This window comes from Lepus europaeus, chromosome 4, assembly GCF_033115175.1.
Source record: "Lepus europaeus isolate LE1 chromosome 4, mLepTim1.pri, whole genome shotgun sequence".
NCBI lineage: Eukaryota > Metazoa > Chordata > Mammalia > Lagomorpha > Leporidae > Lepus > Lepus europaeus.
Window position 1 is genome coordinate 57,179,488 of NC_084830.1, and position 22,376 is coordinate 57,201,863.

The following is a 22,376-nucleotide window of genomic DNA, read 5'->3' on the forward strand; positions in this document are numbered from 1 at the left end:
GGCGGTTGTGGCGGGAGTTTTTCTGTCTTGCTGGGTCACGGAGGGTGAGAGCCAAGCCTCTCCCAGCGGTGAAAAGGTGAGTGGCGTGCTGAAGCGCAGCGCCGATGGTTAGAGCGGCGTGTTGTGCTTTCTGTGTTACAGGCTCTCAGAACTGAAACACACAGGCGAGCTCAGCCACGGAGATCAGAGTCCTTTCAGGGGGACCACATCCTTCGTAGAAACACGTAACTGTATACGTTCACGCCGTCACTTTGGAGAGACGAAAGGCGAGGCCTTAAGCCCAGCCTCTCAGTTCGCTTTTACCCGGCCACACTGGACGTCTAGGTAACTGGTCAGCGACATCCCGCTCTCAAGGTCGCTGGGGCACCCCAGGGTTGTCTTACCCACAAAGACCTCCTAGGGGGTTGCCGTCCTCCGGGCGGGGGTGTTGCTCTGTCCCGCCTCCCACCCCCAGCTGTTCCCGGGATAAACCCTCGGCCCAGCGCGGAGGCCGCCTCCTCCCCGCAGCCCCCACCGGGAATGGGGTGCGGCGCCAGCAAGAAAGTGGCCCCGGAGCCGCCCGCGCTGGCCGCTCTCAGACTGGAAGGTCAGAGCCCAGGCAGCGCGGCAGGAGTCAGGTTCGGGTCCGAGGCGGCCGCCCAGGCGGCTCGGAAGATGCAGGTGGCCCGCTTCCGAGCCAAGTTCGACCCCCGGGTGCTGGCCAGGTAAAGCGCCAGGTGAAGCGGCGAGGAGGGCTGGCCTAAGGCTGGGCTGAGGGAAGAGAAACCACTGACCCGTGACCCTTCAGCGGGACCGGCCTGGATAGTTCCTGCCACTTGACCTCCTTAAATTCTCTCTTTGTTCCTGGACATGTAAATCCTCTTCAAACCAGGAAGGTCTTTCTCAGGGACCTTGGGGCCATCCCTTTGAAATGCAGTCATCAAGGAAGTTAGGGCTTTTAGAAAGGGTGGATGCCTGCCTTCCAAAAAAAACCGCTCTAGGGCTATTCTAGTCGTGGGCCGCCTAGGTTCCTAACTTCCTCCAGCACTTTCCCCGGAGCTCACCGCAGGGCTTAGCATCTCTGCTGCCTCTTGTTTCCGTGGAGTTGAGTTCACTTCCCCCTCCCTGTTGACCTGCGTTTCCACAATCTGGAATGAAGTCTTTCCTAGTGTTTTTAGTAAGTGGTCTGCACAAGTTCCCTTTGGCACCTCTGAGCAGGGAGTACAGAGGATGGGAAAAGGAAGGGAATTTCCCATCTTGGAGCAGCAATGACCCCAAACAGGGTCTGTGGGGGCAGGGAGCCTGCCACTCATATATTGGGGCTATATCTAGCCAGACCTGGCTTGTGAAGGATTCTCTACTAAATTCAAGGAAACAGGATTATAATTAGTGGAACAGGCTTTTAATTTAGAACACTCCCCAAACAGAGTCTGCTTGCCCAAAGCACAGCAACCAGGGAGGTGGAAGAAATGCATTTGGTTCTAGAACTCCCGGAGGGGTCTTAACCCTCTAGGAGTGCATCTTAGATTTGGGGTTGAGCAATGATTAAGGGCGGAGCATCTTATAGATTTGGGGTTGAACAGTGAGTGAGCAGCTCACTGTTTTAATTGGTCAGTGACAGGGCCCAGCATGCACCTTTTTGTAATGAGAAAGCCAAGTGCTTGTCTGTCGGGGCCTATGGGTAGCTTGGGTGTGACTTTGATCTGGGCCTGAGAGTTCCTGTGAAGCTCTCAGAATAGAGGCTAGTGCTAAGTTGCAAATGATTGAATTCTGAGTCTTTGGGGTCTTGTGGGGTCAGCTTCATCCTTGTGCTACTCCCTTAATTTAATGATTATTCACAAAGAGTTGACTTGACATCAGCAAAGGGGAAACTGAGGAACTGCAAGCTGAGGGAGAGACACTGGGAGCTGATAGAGTCTGCATTAAGAGCCTTAGGGGTAGGGACTAGGCTTCCAACAGCCAGACAGGAAACCCACTCCCTTCTTTTCTGTAGTGCTATTTGGAAGGTTTCTCAGGCTTCTGCCCCTCCCCCTGTGTGGGGTTTGGTGGGACAAGTGATGGGTGGCTCAGCTGGCTTCTCAGGGCTCGTCTGGTCGTAGAACTGTGTGCTCACTTCCTCACTGTGCTCTGCCTGGTGTCTAAGCAGAGCCATTTCCTGGCTTCCTGGACAACATTACATCCAATGACAGCTGGAGGATCAGTCTAGTAGCTGCTAAACTTAGAGCAGAACAAAACCAGCTGATGTAACTGAACTTGAATCTTGAGTGTTGTCAAAACTGAACTGGTTACACAGTGCTTTGGCTGTCTATAGGCAAGGAGATGATGTTGTTCTGGTCTGGTATTTATCCTCCTAACTCCCACCCCTGGAGTAGGCCCAACCTCTTAGAGTGCTGAGGGATCATGGAGGTCCTTTAGAGCTCAACATTCTAAGAGCTGCAGAGACTTAACTCCAGGTTCATCTTTAATCCACCAGGGTTGACCCCAGCAGGTGAAATGACTTGTTGGAGTTATGGGTAGAACTGGGCCTAGAATATAGTTCTGTCCTCTTCATTGTGATTACATTCTTACAGAACAGACATAATAGAATTTAAATCTGACTATATTCACTTTCTTCTTGGGAACTCATGGCAACTGCTCCCATCAAACAGATTGTGATGTTATTATCCCTTATTTTTTTATCCATTTTCAAGATTCCTAGTTTGTAACAGCTAAGGCTAAAATAATGTTTCCAGTTTATGTTATCTGGGATGATATGAAATTGCACCACCTAAAAAGTTGTCTTTGAGAGGACAAGCACTTAGGGCAGCAGTTAAGACACCACTTGGGATACTTAGCTCCCTTGCTGGAGTTCCTAGATTCAAGTTCCAGCTTTGCTTCGTATTCCTTCTAATGTGCACCCTGAGAGGTGGCAGGTGATATCTCAAATGCTTGGGTCCTTGTCACCCACATGGCAGACCTGAATTGAGTTCCCAGCTTGCAACTTCAGCCTGGCCCAGGCCCAGCTGTTTAAGGCATTTGAGGAGTGAAATAGCAGATGGAAAACCCTCTTTGTGTCTCTGCCATTCAAATAAATAAAAATCAAGAAAAAATACTGACTTTGAGGCTGCCCTCTGAGGTGTGAAGGTAGAGGAGTAGAAGTGGAGGAAAATGAAAGAACATATAAATGCATTGTGCCCTGTTTGACTCCACCCTTACTTAATATTCCCAAAAATATATTTGATGATACAGGAATGATACATATTCAGTGAATGATTCATTCATTCGGAATTTATTACACCCTGGCGCTCAAGGTTAGCTAAGTGCTGCACAAGATATAATTACTCAAGTCTTGAAAATGATCACTGTCCATGGCCAGCAGGGACTCCCAGCTACGGCTGTAGCTACAGGAATTTGTCAAGGATATGGCTTCAGCTCACTCTAAGGCTGTTTATTTCCACTAATCTAAATCCTGGCTTAGAATGTACTGTTTCCTCCAATGCCAAATTACTAGCATTCCCCCTCTTCTCCAAATATTTGGTAGATGAAAATCCCTTAGCAGTATTGAGTAAAACACCGCTTACTTGAGCAAAAGTGCAGTTCCCCAGAAATGGCAGTTAGTCTGAAAGCTGATGATTAATTTTGTGAGCAAATGAGTTTGCCTGCAGTTTTGAGGGCATAGCGATAAATTAATATTTGCAAGTGCTTTCATCCACATCGTAGGTAATGTAATACTTGGTTGGTCTGCAAAGCAATCAGTTTTGAAATGCCTGTGATTATCTTCAAAATCACATTGGGAGTGCATGTGAATAGAAAAACAGAGTTGGGAAGAGAAAAGGGGAAAGAATCTATTTAAGAGTACTAAATTGCTATCTGTTTTGATAAGGTAATAGGCCAGAAAATTAAATGCACTGTGTAGAACAAAGCTGTTCTCTGAAAGCTGGTACAGATAAATGCCATTTTTATTCAATAAGCACAGGAATATAAGGAACAAAAATAAAAATCCCAAGAAGACAAAGCTCAGCACAAAGAAATAAGGCTATTTAAAGCACAGATTGATATTTGCATTTGAATCTTTGGTACTGAGTATGTGACTTGAAGAATTACGTTCTACATTGGTACTCCCTGGGTACACTTCATTCTCTGGAGTCAATACTTGGCAGAGATTTTAATAAAGTGACATGAGCACTAACTTGTGGTTCAAGTAAAAAAAATTTATTCTAATCCTGATTCTTAACCAATTGACTAACCTGTTCTTCAAATTTCCTCATTGAAAAAAAAGAAAAAAAAAAAGAGGAGGGGGAGTTGGATTAAATCATTCTTCACTATTTTTTCTAGTTGTATCATAATTTGTTAACAAAAGGTAGAAGGTTAAATCTTAAATGGGGAGGATTTGATATGACCCTTAAATTTAAGTAGAAATTTACACAGATAGTTTGTTTTTTAATTTATTTTTATTTGAAAGTCAGACTTGGAGAGAGAAATCTTTCATCTGCTGTTTCACTCCTCAAATGGCTGCAGTGGCCAGGGAGATCCAAGCCAGGAGCCAGGAGTCTTTTCTGGGTCTCCCATCTGGACACGGGGCCCCGGGGACTTGGCCCATCCTCCACTGTTTTCCTAGACACATAAGCAAGGAGCTGGATCAGAAGTGGAGCAGCTGGGACTTGTACTGGCTCCCATATGAGATGCTGGCGTCACAGGCAGTGGCTTTACTCACTACACTACAGTGCCATCCCCCAGATAAATTAAGTGTAAGGTCCCTAGCCTTGAAAATTTGAGCTGACTTCCTGACTGCCGTGTGGGATAAACAGTTTTCAAATTATTGGCCTCCAACCCATGTCAAAATTCTCTTTGCTCTTAGAGATTGCAAGGATGGAAAGAGGGGTGATGGAAGTTTGGAAAGCTGCTGGCTGTGTTGTAGCCCTGATGCTACCCCTACAGACTTTTGAAATCTGGCTCTCATAATAGAACAGCTGGGTTTGCTTTTTCTTTATTACAGGCTATTATATACAAGATGTGCCTGGGAGAAGTCAGAACCAAGTGGTACAAAGAAGTGTGCTGTTTGTATCTCCTCCCTAATATGATATCTCCCTTCTTTGAGAACTTTTAGACAGGAATAAGCCTCTCTGATTTGGTTGTGGTTATCAAAGAATGATAAAGATGGACTGGAGGCATGGTAGAAGATGGTAGAGGGAGCTCATAAAATTCTTCAGGGAAATTTTGGTGAAACCCATTGGAAAGGTTGGATCTGACTCCCATTCATTCCAACTGCAATCTGTGTATACTTGGGAAATCCTACGGCTCTTTTTCAGCCTGAATATCTGAAGAAGGGGGGATATGATTGTATCACATAGCATGGTTTCTGTAAGGAAAAGATTTTTTTAATTTTAATTTTTATAAAGATTTATTTATTTGAAAGGCAGAGTTACAGAGACAGAGAGAGATGGAGAGAGATTGAGAGATAGAGATCAATCTTCCATCTGCAGGAACATCTACTGGCCACAATAGCCAGGGTTGGGCCAGGTCGAAGTCAGGAGCCAGGAGTTCACTGGGGTCTTCCAAATGGGTGACAGGGGCCCAAACATTTGGGCTATCTTCGACTGCTTTCTCAGGTGCATTAGCAGGGAGCTGAAACAAAAGTGGAGCAATCGGGACTCAAACTAGCACCAATTTGGGATGCCTGTGCCACAGGTAAAGGTTCTACCTGCTATGCTACAAGGTTGGGTCAAGAAAAGACTTTTCAAAAATTTCCTGAAATAAGATAAACGTATAATAAATGATAGCTATTATTATTCAGACTCTCTTTCTACCACCTATCTAGCTTTATATCAACTGCTCCATTTCCAAAGAGAACTTGGGGTGACTTTCAAAAGTAGTAAACAAAACCAATGGATAATGAGCAAGTAATATGGTGGTGGGAGGAATATAAAGATGGTGATGATATGAAGCATGGTCTTTGGCAAACTTGGGAGTCATCACTTCAGAGGATAACAGATTGTGTTTTTCTGCCCAACAGATATGACATCCAAGCTCTCATTGGGACTGGCAGTTTCAGCAAGGTCCTCAGGGTGGAGCAGAAGGCCACCAAGAAACCTTTTGCCATCAAGGTGGTGGAAACCACAGTGAGGGAAGGCAGAGAGGCGTGCGAGGCTGAGCTCAGTGTCCTGAGGCGCGTCAGCCACCATTACATCGTCCGACTATTGGAGATCTTCGAGGCCCAGGACCGAGTGTACCTGGTGATGGAGCTGGCCACGGGAGGGGAGCTCTTCGATCGGCTCACTGCTCAGGGATCCTTCACAGAGCAGGATGCTGTCAGAATCCTCCGGATGGTTGCTGATGGGATTAGGTATCTGCACGCTTTGCGAATAACTCACCGGGACCTAAAGCCTGAAAATCTCTTATACTATCATCCAGGTGCAGAGTCAAAAATTTTAATCACCGATTTTGGACTGGCACACGTTGGGAACAAAGGTGGTGACTGGATGATGAGGACTCTCTGTGGGACCCCCGAGTATGTCGCCCCTGAGATTTTGCTGAGAAAACCCTACACCAGCGCTGTGGACATGTGGGCTCTTGGTGTAATCACCTATGTTTTGCTTAGTGGCTTTCTACCTTTTGATGATGAAAGCCATACAAGGCTTTATAGAAAGATTCTGAAAGGCAAATATAATTATACAGGAGAGGTAAGAGATCCTTATTCTATTCCTATTGTGTTGGTTTAGAGTGGGATTTCTCATCCTTGGCACTGTTAACCTCTAAGATTGGACTATTCTTTATTGGGATGGAGGTAGCTGCTGTGGTGGGGGCTGGGGGATGCTTGCTGTCGTTTGCATTGTAGGACATTTAGGATCATTCCTAGCCTCCATCACTAGATTCCAGTAAGGTGCCTACCCTGGTTATGACTCCAGAAAATGTCATCTTAAAAAATGTCTCTGGTGTGGCAAAATTGCTCCTGGCTGAGAGCCATTGGTCTCAGAATATCAAGGCCTGGGTGACCAGCTGTCTGTGGTTAGCACTTGACATTGACAGTTGTATAGCTAGGTGAGTTTGTCTGCAGGTTTTCCTTCAGTCGCATGCACAGCTGAGCTGGCTGATGAGGCTAATGTGTATCTAGAAGCTCAGCAGGATGCTTGTGTGTTTGGTGAGAGATTTTCTGCCTTAAATCTAGATGATCCTTTTTGTGATGTAGTGTTTCCTCAGTGCAATGTTTAACCTCACAGCTTGTGTGAAATATTTACCCATCATTTAAACTTGGAACTCCCGGTGTTCATGAATGTGTTAAATTTTTGTTGTTTTGAGTAGGGAAGAGAAGTTGCCAATGCTTGTAAGGGAAACACAATAGGAGATTCATTTAAGGTAGAGCAATTGAATCTATTTGTTTTACTTTTAATTTCTCATGCAGAAAAATATTGATAGTTTCATTAAGTATGCAGATGTAAAGAACATCTGTATATATAGCAAAATCATAAGAATATTAAAATTTAAAAAACTTTAAAAATACTTTCCACTTTGACTGAACTTCAGTACTGTCTTCTACATGTATGCTTTTAAAAAGTCATATGGATTGATGAATGATTATGAAAATTTATATAGAGATGGGGTTGGGGCCATGGCACATTAGGTTAATCCTCTCGTATGGGTGCCGGTTCTAGTCCCAGATGCTCTTCTTCCAATCCAGCTCTCTGCTGTGGCCTGGGAAAACAGTAGAAGATGGCCCAAGTGCTTGGGTCCTGCACCCACATGGGAGACCAGGAAGAAGCACCTGGCTCCTGGCTTTGGATCGGCACAGCTCCGGTCATTGCAGCCATTTGGGGAGTGAGCCAATGGACCTTTCTCTCTGTCTCTCTCTCTCACTGTCTGTAACTCTACCTCTCAAATAAATAAATAAAATCTTTTAAAAAAATAAAATTTATATAGAGAAGTAGGGCAGGATGAGAAGAATTCCCATACAATGCAATATCATTCATTTTAAAAGTTTGAAAAATGTCCAGCCTCAGCCTCATTAATGAACAAAGAAAACACAAATATTTTTGGCTCTCAAATTGGTAAAGATAAAAATAATCAGCAACTCAGTTCTACTCATTTCTGTTAAGGGTACAACCTAGTTAGCCTTCTCAATGACTGGTGGTAGAAAGAATTGTCAGAGGTGTCTGAGAACGTAGTTTTAAAATACACATCTAAAACTTAAAAATTATGTATTTTGAACTGACAATTTAATTTCTAAGAATCTAAGGGAGTAGTCCCAAATGCAGCAAAGCTTTCAGTATAAGGATGTTCATCTGAGCTGTATTTACAAAAGTAAAACATTGAAAAGAATCAAAGAGAATGTTTGAATACATCATGGGACATCTATGCTATAAAGTATGATAGTCTCTACATTTTGCGTGTTTAAGAATGATAAGGACATTGGAAAGTATTTCAAATCTGCTTCCAAGTATAAGAAAAAGCAGAATATAAGCTGTATCTAGTATAATCAGCATCATGTGGGAAGATATATGCTTGGGGAGAAAAGGCTATCTCTTTCTCCATCTCTTCTCTGACTTAGCTTAAAGTTAAAGGCTCTAAATCTTTTCCTTAAACCCAGTATCTCTAGGAATTGGAATTGAAATTTTAATGGTACATTTCACTTTGACCGTATATGTTGTACCTTTAATTATTGTTTATTTAAAGATTTATTTATTTGAAAGGAAGAGAGAGAGAGAGAGAGAGAGAGAGAGAGAGAGAGAGAGAGAGAGAAGAGACAGAGAGAGCTTTCATCCTGTGGTCCACTCCCCAAATGGCCATAAGGGCTGGGGTTGGGCCAGGTCAAAACCAGGAGCCTGGAACTCCATTCGAATCTCCCACATGAGTGTCAGGGACCCAAACACTTGGGCCGTGTTCCTCTGCCTTCCCAGGAGCATTAGTAGGGAGCTGTATGGGAAGCTGATCAACCAGCAACCTAGCAGTGGGGACTCAAGCTAGTGCTCCTGTTTAGGATGCCAGTGCTGCAAGCAGCAGCTTAACCTGCTGCACCACAACAGATACTGGTCCCTTACGTGTTACCTTTACGTATAGGGGATAGTGATTAGTGTAGAAAAATAGCCACGGCAGTTTTTGCACATTAATCATGGCTTGCACGAGTCGTTATGTTAGCTCTATTACTTAGTGTCTGTAAAAAGAAAAGGATGAATAAAGTGAATCATGAATGTGTGACTCTTATTTCTTGGAGGGGGTGCCAGGTATCCCCATGAAGACTCCTGGGACCCTCGGAGGGAAGGGTGGGAAGGGGGCTACAGTACAAAAAGCTGTGGGTAAAGAGAACCCGGAACGGAGAAGCTAATTTGAGAGCAGATTCAGAAAACTGGAGAAGGAAATAGGTGCTGGCTGCCAGACCAAGGAAGAGGACAGAAAGGAGAAGGAGGTCAGGAAGGGATGGAGCTGGAGCCACCTATTGGGAAGCTGGGGAGACAGGCAGAGAGCAAGACAGGCAGGCAGTCTGGGCACAGTGCTGAAAATGGCAACGCCTGCACCAGAGTAGGCTGAAGGGTGCATAGTGCTAACAGAGCCAGACTCTTACACATTAGAAGAAAAATGTTCTTTAGGAAATTGAAAAGCAATAAACTAAAATCATTTCTTACTTTGTTTTTTCTTTTGAAGGTGAATCAAACTTTTTATAGAATATAAGATCCCATCTCTCTAAGCTCCTTTTATTCCCCAAGCTAGTAAGTAGTGCAATTGCTGAATTAAATTTCAGCTTTATATCTTTGTTTGTGGTGTTGTTTTAGACAGTTTGGTTAACTTCTATTAGAGAAGATGACAGAAGAAGTAAAGTACTACATGAGAAAAGGAGGGAAAAAGGCCTGAATCATCCACAAACATCAAAATATTAAACTATTGAATGATTTTGAGATAAAAGAAAGAACTGCCTTTTTATGTTGTTCATTATCTCTTAACACAAGCCTTTGAGTTTTTTGGGGGGATCAACATTTATCATGATAATGATAATTGGAATTGACATGAAAGGTATTGGATAATATTCATATTCTAATTATCTAAATACAAAAGCACTTCAAAAAGTCTATGGGACCATAGAATTAAAGCATAAATTAATTTTGGTGCAAAATTTTTGGAAATCATGCATAGCATTTTCTTAATATGTACTTACCATGAGTTTTGTGAAGACCTCTGACATAGTTAGTGAATGTGTCCACAAAAGAACCAAGGAGGGAATTAAGTTGTGTGGATTTAATAGTAAGAAGAACAACAACATAAATCTCCATGATAGCTTATACTATGAAAACTATTTTTATATTCTTATTTAACTTAGGTCTAATGAACAATCCAGTGAAAGTGATAGGACTTTCCCCTTTTGTGTAATGCCAAGCAGTGTGAAGCTGGATAGCCTGTCTAGTTCAGTTCTGCTGACCTCGTTCTTAGGCTTTTTCCATGCTAAGATGTGTTAACAGTGTTTACTCAAGACTGCTAAGCTTCCCTGGACATGGGGTGGATGCAAAAGTTGATGATCTGGATGATGTCTTCAAGTGAAAGTGGGGAGATTAATTCAATGTGTGGCGCCTAATTGGTTTTGTTCTTATAACACTTTTAAAGATTTTGAGTAAATACACTCAGTTTAATTTATTTACATCAGAGATATATTCATTAGTCTATTTTATACTTCATTAAACATCAACAAAAACGAAATTTAGAATAAAAGATAAAAATAAAAAAGGAGCTCTTTTTTTTTTCCTGTACCTGCCCTTTTCTAAAAGGTAACATGAAATTGATTCCCAGACACTCTCTAGTTGTTCTTTATGGCTCAGGAATTCTGTAATTTATGACTTGTATTTGAATAATAGCTTTGGCTAAAGAATTTTTTCCCCCAGTACACCAGTTACTTTATTTTCTGTAATTGCATTTTAAATGTACGTTCATTTGGGGTCATCATAATGAGCTTGCCATAAACCTTGTTGTGCATATCTTATATTCTTTCCAGAAAGATTCAATGGCTTGTCTTAAAATATTCCACTGGAGACATCTAATTTACTCTTCATTTAAATGGTCTTGAACCCAGATAAATGTGTCTGGATCTGAGGCCAAGGAGATTCTAAGCCAGAATCAGAGGGTACGACATTATGTAAGGCATCGATGTACCTTGTCTAGACTTGCAGGGTTTATATTGTAGTTGTCCTGTGTTTGAGTATTTGGCAAATATATTTGTTTATTTTATGACTCTTATTTTTGGGAAAAGTTGTTTTCATATTTCATTTACCTAAGTAAGCTGAAGCAAAAAAGAAGAGCAATTCCTTTACTGATTTCTTGTTATTCAAATTCTAGGCTAGTGGGGTGTAATGAAGTTGAAGAGTGTGTTGGCTGTGTGTAGAGTCTGATTTTCCTTCCAAAAGGCCAAGACAATAGATAATAAGGATTTCCTTCTCTTTCTTTCTTTCTTTCTTTCTTTCTTTCTTTCTTTCTTTCTTTCTTTCTTTCTTTCTTTCTTTTTTCACAGGCAGAGTTATTCAGTGAGAGAGAGAGACAGAGAGAAAGGTCTTCTTTCCATTGGTTCACTCCCAAAATGGCCACCACGGCCGGAACTATGCCGATCCGAAGCCAGGAGCCAGGTGCTTCCTCCTGGTCTCCCATGCTGGTGTAGGGGTCCAAGTACTTGGGCCATCCTCTACTGCCTTCCCGGGCCACAGCAGAGAGCTGGACTGGAAGAGGAGCAACCAGGAAAGAACCGGCGCCCCAACTGGGACTAGAACCTGGAGTACTGGCGCCACAGGCGGAGGATTAGCCTAGTGAGCTGTGGTGTTGCCCAGGATTCCCTTATCTTTCAAGTTAGATACAACTTTTAAAAAATCAGAAATTGTATTTGAGATACAGCAGATATATGGGCAATTTTCTCAACATTTCTAGTTTGTAGAGAACAAGGGATACAAAACTATGCTTTTTTGTTGTAGGGATGTGCTGTGTGCTTGTCGGAGATGCGTGGTGGTGGTGGGGGACAAGACTGGGTGTAAATCAAAGGCTTCTTGCCCCCATTCTCACAATGGTGGTATAAACTGTTCCTTTTATACTTAGAAGACATGCAAATGCTGTGCATATTGTACTATGTCACAGCTTTGCTATCTGCTGACTGCCATTTGCAGCCAAATGATTGGGAACGAGAGGGCCCTGGGTTTGAAGAACTGTAGAGTGGGTGGATCCTTTGGTGAAGGGCTCTTCCTGTTCTTCTTGTTCTTCCCCTTCTTGCTCCAGGCTGTGCAAGGAGGTGTCCTTAGTCCAGAGTAAGCTTTCAGAAAAGTTGGTGAGGCCTCACATCCTTTCCACTTTGCACTTTCTGCTCTAGATCATTCTCAGATGTGCTGCTTCAACAGCAGCTGCTTTGCTGTGCCCAGCTCCTGGTAGTGTGATGTGTGAATGCATATTGCTAAGGACACCTTGCTGGGCAGATTTCTGGAAAGGTCATTCTCATTCATTGGACAACAGGGAGGAGAATGTCTGTATTTTATTTGTTTTTCTTTTCTTTTTTTTTCCCTCAAGAGGGCTTATTTGTTTGTATAGTTGAAAAAGATTTTTGGATTTGATAGACACTAAAACATATAATGAAGAATATGATTCTCGGTGTGTGCCTTTATCTTATTCTATTTTTTGTTTTTTCTCAGCCTTGGCCAAGTATTTCCCACTTGGCAAAAGACTTTATAGACAAACTGCTGATGTTGGAGGCCAGTCATCGCATGTCGGCCAGCCAGGCGCTGGATCACCCCTGGGTGATTACCATGGCTGCAGGGGCTTCCATGAAGAATCTGCAGAGCGTGATTTCCCGGAACCTCATACGAAGGGCATCTCCTCACTCTCAGAGCCCTGGGTCTGCACAGTCGTCTACATCAGGTCATTCCCAGAAATCAAGACATATGTGGAGCAAGAGAAACTCGAGGATCACAGAATCATCGCTATCTGCACTTCTGTAAGAAGATGACCTCTTCTACAGCCATTTTGTCCTATTTTAAGTCAGATCCATTAACTTCAGTATTAACATTAATCCAACAGAGATCCTTTCACCATGAATAGGGTACCCTAAAGCTCCAAGGACATGGCAGCTTGGATAATGTTGATCTTTATTTTGAGCATTTTTGGTCTATAGTTTTTCCTGTTATCTGTATTTATTTTCCTAAAATAAACCACTGCAAAAGATTAATTGTACGGCAAGTACTAGATGCATCTAAGTAACTGGAAACAGATGAAGAAATTCTCTTCAGTATTAATTAAATAAAATCTTATAGAAATAAAGAATGTATATGTGAATGAATGATGAATTATATGCATAAAAGGCATAGTTAGATATGGGGAATAAATATATTTATCCTGTCATTACTGACATATTTAAGATCCAGTGTATGATGTTAACTAGGTAACACTCAAGATAGTTACAGGTATCTCTTAATTTCACATTTAGTCTGCAAATATTTTTGAAAATTTTGTAATTATGAAAAAATAAAAAATCTTAAGATTAAATTTTGATACATCAGAAACTTATAGTCCAACTTGTATATTTTTCACTGGAAAATGGAGATATTTAAAAGAAATTTTATTTATGTATTAGAGACAGAGAGAGAGAGATACTCCTATTCATTGTTCACTCTACTCCCCAAGTACCAACAACGGCCAGTACTGAAGCTGGGAGCTCAATCCAGGTTTTTTTTTGGACAGGCAGAGTAGTTAGACAGTGAGAGAGAGACAAAGAGAAAAGTCTTTCTTTTCTTTTGGTTCAACCCCCAAATGGCCGCTACAGCTGGCGCTGCGCTGATCCAAAGCCAGGAGCCAGGTGCTTCCTCCTGGTCTCCCATGCGGGTGCAGGGTCCCAGCACTTGGGCCATCCTCCACTGCCTTCCTGGGCCACAGCAGAGAGTTGGCCTGGAAAAGGAGCAACTGGGATAGAATCCGGCACTCCAACCAGGACTAGAACCCGTTGTACAGGCACCGCAGGTGGAGGATTAGCCTAGTGAGCCGCAGCACCGCCCTTAATCCAGGTTTCCTATGGGAGTAGCAGGAACTCAATAACTTGAGCCATCACTGCTGCCTCCCAGGGTCTGCACTGGTAGGAAGCTGGAGTCAAGAGCTAGAGCCTGAACTCAAATCCAGGTACTCTGATATGGGTTGTAGGCATTTACCACCATGCTAATGGGGATTTCAGCACTCAAACATAGTGATTTTATTTTTGGTTTTAGTGTTAGTATTCATCACCCAATAGAGTTTATACAAGAGAGTATGATCATTTTGCTTCTTTTTGCTGCTCTCAGTTTTTCATCAGCACTGTTTTTCCCCCCAGAATTACTTAATCAAATATCCTGAAGACTGTAAATACCCACCATGAAATAATTAAAAGAAGCAAGTCCTGAAACTTTGCTCTCTGGACCAGATACACATGGCCTGATTCCCAGCCCAGTGATTTTTTAATAAAATGATATTAGGACTGAAATACCATTCTTACCTCGATGGGTCACTTGTATGGGTAGATAAATACTGTAAATAAGTGATTTATTAGTTGGTATAGCTTGATTTATTTTACTATTTACAATAAGCAAATACTAGAGTGACATTTAATCTATAAAATCAGTCTTATTTCTATCATTTTATTTTTCTCTTTTGAGTTACACATATGGGACAGTTTCTATATATGGTATATAGACATGAATATGAATTTAGTGACATAAATGTTTTCTTTTAAAATTGTAACACTGTATTACAAATGGCAGATCATGGATTAATTCCTTTACTGTAGAAAGAACACTTACAAATTAAAAATAATAAAAAAGGGGAAATAATTTGACAGTTTATAAAAATAAAGTTGATTAATAAGTGTTCAGTTTCACTCAATTTTCAAAGCAAGAATTAATATGACAATGCCATTTATTCATGTATCGGATTGAAATAATTTAAAACTTGGACAATACATATGGTGGAAGGTTACAGGCAAGCAGATACTCTCATGCTGCATTAGGAGACAGGAGTGCAACATGTTGCCACCTCCAGGGGGCGAGAGACAGTTTGGGAGAGGTGTCTGTTTAAATAAAAATCATACTGACCTTTGATATAATAGTAGCATTTCTAGAAATTTGCCCTATATATATTCCTGCTTAAGTGTGAAAATACCTAAGTGCAAAAGTGAATGAAATATTGTTATTTATATAAACAAGAATCATGACCAAAAGGCCTATCTGTGGGGGAACTCACTGAAGTGTGTTACATCTAAGCAAAGGGCTACTATGCAGCCACGAAAGATGATGCAGTAGGGGCAGGTGTTTGGCAGAGTAGTAGTTAAGTTGCTGCTTGGGTCACCTGCATTCTGTATCTGGAATGCCTGGGTTCAAGTCCTGGTTCTTCTTCAAATCTAGCTGTCTACTATTGTGTGCCTTGAGGGCAGCATATGATGGCTCAGGTAACTGGGTCCCTGCCACTCATCTATGACTTGGGTTGTTTCAGGCTGCTGGCTTCAACCTGGCCCAGCCTGTGTTTTGCAGGCACAGAGGAGTAAACTAGAGAGTATAAATCAGTCTCTTTCTCTCCATTTCAAGTAAAATGAAAAAAAAAAATACTATAAATCTATGCTATATGATATGATATATTATTGTGATTAAAAAAGCAAGAGATCATATGATCTCCTGTGCATGAAAAAAAATGTTCAGAAGCTTGAAAGATGGGTAGGAATTTAAAGAAGATAGTGATTACTTCAAGGAAATAAAGACAGGGAAGTCTAGAGTAGCAGGGAAGGTTTTCTCTTCATTTTACTGCCATTTCACCTTGAATTTTAAAAAAAAGATGTATTTGCTTTAAATATATAAAGAAAATCCAATGAAAAATGCAAGTAGCAGAAGGAAGACAAAAGAGAGGCACTCTGGAGGAAAGGGAGATCAAATATGAAAAATTCATCCTTTTTAATGGATGCTTTATATGTTTGCCACTTGAAATTTTTAGAATAAAATAAGTAATAAAAATTGGAATACTGATACTTTCAGAGTTCTTAATTAATTAGTAAATGACTTTAATATGCTACCATGTAATTAAAAAAACTTACTGGTTTATTTGAAAGGAAGGGTGAATGAGGGAGAGAGGGATACAGGAGAGACAGACAGACAGTCAGATAGATAGATAGGGGCCGGCACTGTGGTGCAGCGGGTTAAAGCCCTGGCCTGAAGCGCCAGCATCCCAGATGGGCACCGGTTCCAGTCCCGGCTGCTTCTCTTCTGATCCAGCTCCCTGTTATGGCCTGGGAAAGCAGTATGAGATGGCCCAAGGCCTTGGGCCCCTGTACCCACATAGGAGACCTGGAAGAAGCTCCTGGCTCCTGGCTCTGGATTGGCATGGCTCCGGCCGTTGCGGCCGATTGGGGAGTGAACCATCAGTTGGAAGACACCTCTCTTTCTCTCTCTCCCTCTCGCTGCCTCTCCTCTCTCTGTGTAACTCTAACTTGCAAATAAATAAATAAATCTTAAAAAAAAAAAAAAAGCAAAGCAGCCAAAGATGTCTTGCTTGGAGAATCCCAGCAAATTTCACACACACACACACACACACAGGATTGCATTACTCAAGCAAAAAAAAAAAAAAAAAAGATAGATAGATAGATAGATAATCATCCATCCACTGACTCACTCCCCACATGCTCCAGGCAAGAACCCTTTAGTCGTGTAATTTTATTCCATCATTTATTGATGCTTGCTGTGTTCCAAGTACCACACTAAGATTTTTAACATAGATTGTTTCATTTGTTCCTCACCACAATCTCTAAGGTGGGTGTTATTCTTGGTTTTCTACATGAAACTCAGGGATGTGAAGTAACTTATTCAAGGTCAACAGCAGGCAAATAGCAGATCTGGAATCAGAAACTCAGAACTTGTCTTTTAATCTCTACTTTGATCATTTCTAAGAAATAAAAATACAAAAGGCAGTTTTGATGCCTTACAGTTTGTCTATTGTGCTACAAAGAGGCAGTCTTATGCATTTTGGTGTAAATACATATTGTAGTTTTTTGGGGGTAATTGACTTTCACATCCTGCCTGTGCTTGAAGTGCTTGTCCCTCAACATCAGCCTTAATGAGCCCACCCTGCCGGCATCAACAAATCCAAAGGCAGGACTAGGTCGTTGCTGGGGCAACAATGGCTATTCCATGCATGAAGAAAAAGTGAGGTGTGACTGGGCTGGGAAGATGGCTCAAGCCTCAGAGATCCCCACAGGCCAGGAGCTTGGGGTTTTGGGAGAAATCCAGGTGAATGATCCAGACAACTCAGGGTCAGGTACCCAGGTAGAGGGGCACAGTAAGGTGTCAGGGCCTTCAGGGAAGAACTTGGTGGTGTTAAGTGAACATTCATAGGAGGTCACTGCTTTGGACTAAGATCCTGCACTGTGTCCTAACAGACTAGGTTAAAAATCAAAATGGAGGCCGGCGCTGCAGCTCACTTGGCTAATCCTCTGCCTGCAGTGCCAGCACCCTGGGTTCTAGTCCCAGTCGGGGCGCCGGATTCTGTCCCGGTTGCTCCTCTTCCAGTCCAGCTCTCTGCTGTGGCCTGGGAAGGCAGTGGAGGATGGCCCAGGTCCTTGGGCCCTGCACCTGCATGGGAGACCAGGAGGAGGCACCTGGCTCCTGGCTTCCTATCGGCGCAGCGTGCCGGCTGTAGCAGCCATTTGGGGGTTGAACCAACGGAAGGAAGACCTTTCTCTCTGTCTCTCTCTCTCTCTCACTGTCTACTGCCTATCAAAAAAAAAAAAAAATCAAAATGCAATCACCCATGCTCATGTTCCATGTCACCAAACCAAAGCTGAGAGAGTTTTTATCTGACCTTCAGAAGAGATCAGGAGAGGGAAGGAACTGCCAGCTTTCCCAAACAGCCAGTTTCCACCAGCCTGGTAAACAAAGTGCCCTCTGCATTAATCCTTACGCAACAGAGGTAGCCTGAAGGATCCTGGTGCTAACTAAGCAGTTATTTCTATGCTTCTCTTCCCTTCTTACAAGGAAAGGAACTCTGAAATGGCCAATCCACCTTTTGTTCTTGTTTCTGCTTTTTTCAGTCTTTGTCTATAAAACCAACCTGTTCTGCTCAGCCCAGTGGGACACTTACCCTGTTTTATGGATGGGCTAAAGGGCTGCTCCATTCTAGTACTGACAACAAAGCTGATAAAAATCTTCCAATTGTGGTGATTTTTGCCCTTTGGCACCACTGAGCCAATGATTCCTCAGGTTCACAGTGCTTGTTCCCTGTGACCTGGGACCCCTGGTGAATGGAGGGGTGGGAGACCCCTAGTGAGAGCAAGATGGAAGGAACGCCAGGTAGACAGCGGCTCTTAACACCTGCACTTCAGTTTTCTATGCAGACACTAGATGCTATTTGTCTCTGAAGCTCCAGAACCTGGAAGGCTGCACATCATCTGCTGTTTTCTGCATCCCCCCCACCCCCATGTTCCCTGCTCATCAGCTACAGTTCCCTCTGAAGAATATCTAAATCACTTGGTCCTTAGTAGAGATTGGTGGATGAGATGGGAAATGGAGAGGGCTAAGGATAGGGACAGGAGATGCCTCACAAGAAACACACTAGGGATTTTTGTTAGAATTCTTCTTTTTCCTGCTCGGTGTTCCCTGGACCCCAAACTTTAAGGTGTTTAAGTAGAAAATTGTGGATGGGTAAATAGTTCTTTTCTCAACTTTAATAAAATTCTTCCAAATCAATTCAGTTTTTTAAAATATGGTTTCTTTGATAAACTCATAGTTCTTTACAAATTTTACAGGCTTAACTTCTTGCTACGTTAATTTGACATTACAAGGAACTCCCATGTCATAATTTACATCCTAGGTGGAGTTCTCCCCATTTGCCTTTCCCTACCCCAAACGAAACAGAATACCAACCATATCAACCAACCAACCAACCAACCAACCAACCTGCCGTATCATTTTTCTAAATTTTACTTCTGAATAAAAGGATTTTGACAATTTAAAAACTCAAAATATCTCAGTATTTTTGTGAACTTGAGAGAAAAAATGTAAAACAGTATTTTTTTTCTAGGTTTTGACCCTGTTCTACCATCTTCTGGTGAAATTAGGTATTGCAAATCATTTTCTAAAAATTTGGATATTTTTCCCTTTACTTGAACATGAATAAAGTAAAAAGAACAGCCAGATTATTCTGTAATAAACTTTATATTTTCTTATTAAATTTATTTTATGAAGTAACTTCTATTTTTTCTGATAGAAAAATTGTTTTTCTTGAACAACATTAACTTCTCCTTTAGTACTGTCTAATATATCCATTCAATTTTTAAAGATTTATTATTTGTTTGAAAGAAAGAGTACATACACTCACACGGAGAGGGAGAGAAAGAGAGAGAGAGACAGAGAGAGAGAGAGTGCTTCCATCCACTGTTTCACTCCCTAAATGCTTACAAAAGATGGGCCTGGCCCAGACTTAAACCAGGGTCCAGGAACTTCTTCCAGGTTTCCATGTGGGCAATAGGCACCCAAGCATTTAAGAGACATTTTGTTACCTTTTCCAGGCCATTAGCAGTGAACTGGGTTAGAAGAGAAACAGCTGGGACTCAAATCTGTGCCCATATTCCCATATGGGAATATGTTGGCATATGTTGGCATAGCAGACAGTGGCTTAACCCGTTACACCAGAACTCTGGCCCCTCACTTATGTTTTGCATTTTCTCAGCATTTTCTTTCTTACTTTTTTACTCTTTCTTACTGCTCTGTCTCTTGGAAGTTATGTAATAGCTCATTATCATCTTTGCTTGTTGTTAATTTTAGAAGATTTGTCCAGGACAAGCATTGTGACATGGTGGGTAAAGCCCTAGTCCTGTTGCTCACATCACATATTGCAAAGCCTATTCTGCTGAGTCCCAGCTACCCTGCTTCTGATCCAGATTCCTGTTGGTGTATCCTTGGAGATGACAGGTGATGGCTCAGGTGCTGTGGCTCCTGCCTTCCATGTGGGAGATCCAAATGGAGTTCCAGGCCCCTGCTTTGGAGAGGCCCAACCCTGACTGTTGTAGTCATTTGGGGAATGAACCAGTGGGTGGAAGCTCTCTCTCGGTCTCTTGCTCTGTCTTTCATATAGATGAAAATGGATATTTTGTTTTATTAAGGAAGTGAAGAATGAAGGCCTATCACATCCTCCAACTTGGTCCTGGAATCCTAGGGTAGAGAAACCACACTCATTTCTCTTAGGATTTTTTGATGGCCATGGAGTGGCAGAGAACAGTGAGCTTGGCTTGTTGGTGAGGAGGGAGAGCTGCTATGTGTCCATCATCATCCTCACTGGCTCAGCCCAGTTCCATTGCTGTGTGCCTGCATCTGCATCTAGGGACACATGATGGTGTCTTGCTTTCCTGATGCTGCTCTAACATGTTTACCAAGGATTTAGAAGACCAAAGCTGAGGAACTGCCAGGTTTGGTTCCATATGGGGACTCTAAGGGAAAACCTGCCCTGGTTCTCTCCCAGCTTCTGAGGTTGCCGGCAATCCCTGACTCCACTCAGCTTGGGAGCTGCCCTACCTTCTCTGCCTCATTTTCCTCTTGGCCTTCCCCTCTTTCTCTGTCTTTGTCTTTTCTGTCTTTTGTGAGGAGTTCATCTTCATTCTGGATGATCTTGAATTTGAAGAGTCCCTTATTCCAAGTAAGTTCTCAGTCTGAGGGTCTGCGGGGACAGACCTTGCAGGTCGCTGTGCAGTGCTTCATCCCCTGTCATTTACAGCTCTGGAGCTCTGGAGCAAATGCCTGCTGTCTTCCCTTTAGAACAGCTTCCTAAATCACTGCCTTCCTTTCTGTTGCCCCTGGCCTTGGCTTTGGGGGGCCTCCTGTCAATATTTCTTTATTTAAAAAATTGTTTTAAAAGATTTACTTATTTATTTGACAGGTGTAGTTACAGAGAGAGAAGCAGAGACAGAGAGAGAGAAAGAGAGAAGGGGAGAGGAAGATTTTCCATCTACTGGTTCATTCCCAACATGGCTGCAATGACTGGGGCTGGGCGAGGCCAAACCCAGGAGCCAGGAACTTCATCTGGTTCTCCCACATGGATACAGGGGCCCAAGTACTTGGACCATCTTCCACTGCTTTCCCAGGCGAGTTAGCAGGGAACTAGATTGGAAGTGGAGCAGCAGAGACTAGAACCGGCACCCATATGGGCTACACAGGCTAGGGCTTAACCCACTGTGTCACAGGGCCCGCTCCATTGCCAATATTTCGTGAAATGGTCTGTTTCATATTAATTAGTAAACTTGGATAATATTAGTTAGAATTGTTCCAATTCTATAAAATTATGTAATTGTATATTTTGGTGTATCAATTTAGGAAAAAAGATATTTATTTGACTCTGAGGGATAATTCAAAGTACCAAATACCCAGTCTTTATTTATTTATTCAATTCCTATTTTACAGGTTTAAAGTATCTTATACAAATAGATGAAAATGGAGGAAAATCTATTAGAATTGACTTGGAGAGGAACACAGGAAAAGATAAAAATGAGAATAGAAGAGATTGAAGGAAATAGAAGGTATTGCTATTACATAAAAATTAGAAATTAAACTATAAAATGTTTAAAACCTACCCATTGTAGAAGGCAACCTATGAAGGTTAGACTTCATATTTGATTCTCAGCTTGCTAGCATCCATTCAAAGAAATAAGCAGGTCCATGTGTTAAAGAACTATAAAGTGAAAAATTAGTTTCAATTAGTTGTTTGGGGAAAGCATATTCATTCCTGACTTTGAGCCTCAGAAGAGAATTTCTTTTTTTTTTTTTTAAGATTTATTTATTTAAAAGTTAGAGTTACACAGAGAGAGGAGAGGTAGAGAGAGAGAGAGAGAGACGTCTTCCATCCGCTGGTTCACTCCCTAATTGGTCGCAACGGCCGGAACTGTGCCGATCCGAAGCCAGGAGCCAGGAGCTTCTTCCGGGTCTCCCACGCAGCTGCAGGGGCCCAAGCACTTGGGTCATCTTCTACTGCTTTCCCAGGCTATAGCAGAGAGCTGGATGGGAAGTGGAGCAGCCGGGACTAGAACCAGCGCCCATAAGGGATGTCGGTACCTCAGGGCAGGACATTAACTGGTTGCGCCACAGCACTGGCCCCAGAAGAGAATTTCTTATGGAATCTCCGGAAGAGGCTATGCAGTGTGATTATCAGTCTCCTAGCAAACTCAGGGAGCAGTTTCAAAGGATTCCCGCTCCTGTTGGTCCTCAGTGAAGGCCTATGGGTATTTGGTGAAAACAGTTCCAGGGAACACAAGAGATTGTGGACTAGGCACAAAGGTCCATGTTTGTTCAATTGCTGGAAACAGGGATTTTGAGAAACTCTAAAGGACAGAATAGTTTACATGTCTTCCAAGTAACATTCCAAAATCATTTCTTCCCCCCATTTTTGAGGTTTGTGTCACTGCATACAGTGGCAACCCCAGCTGT

General features: G+C 42.4%; 1 protein-coding gene across 1 annotated transcript; it reads left to right on the top strand.

Annotated features, from left to right (window-relative positions):
- Positions 1-519: 519 nt before the first annotated feature.
- On the top strand, positions 520-12,902 carry PSKH2 (protein serine kinase H2). The gene is made up of 3 exons (XM_062189517.1): positions 520-704; positions 5,972-6,638; positions 12,597-12,902. The coding sequence occupies exons 1-3, from the start codon at positions 520-522 to the stop codon at positions 12,900-12,902; spliced, it is 1,158 nt and encodes a 385-aa protein (XP_062045501.1).
- Positions 12,903-22,376: the final 9,474 nt, after the last annotated feature.

Bases quoted from the DNA above. Each gene is read 5' to 3' on its own strand.
- PSKH2 (XM_062189517.1), top strand. From the start codon at position 520: ATGGGGTGCGGCGCCAGCAAGAAAGTGGCCCCGGAGCCGCCCGCGCTG. The intron at 705-5,971 runs GTAAAGCGCCAG...TCTGCCCAACAG, and splicing joins GACCCCCGGGTGCTGGCCAG to ATATGACATCCAAGCTCTCA. The intron at 6,639-12,596 runs GTAAGAGATCCT...GTTTTTTCTCAG, and splicing joins AATATAATTATACAGGAGAG to CCTTGGCCAAGTATTTCCCA.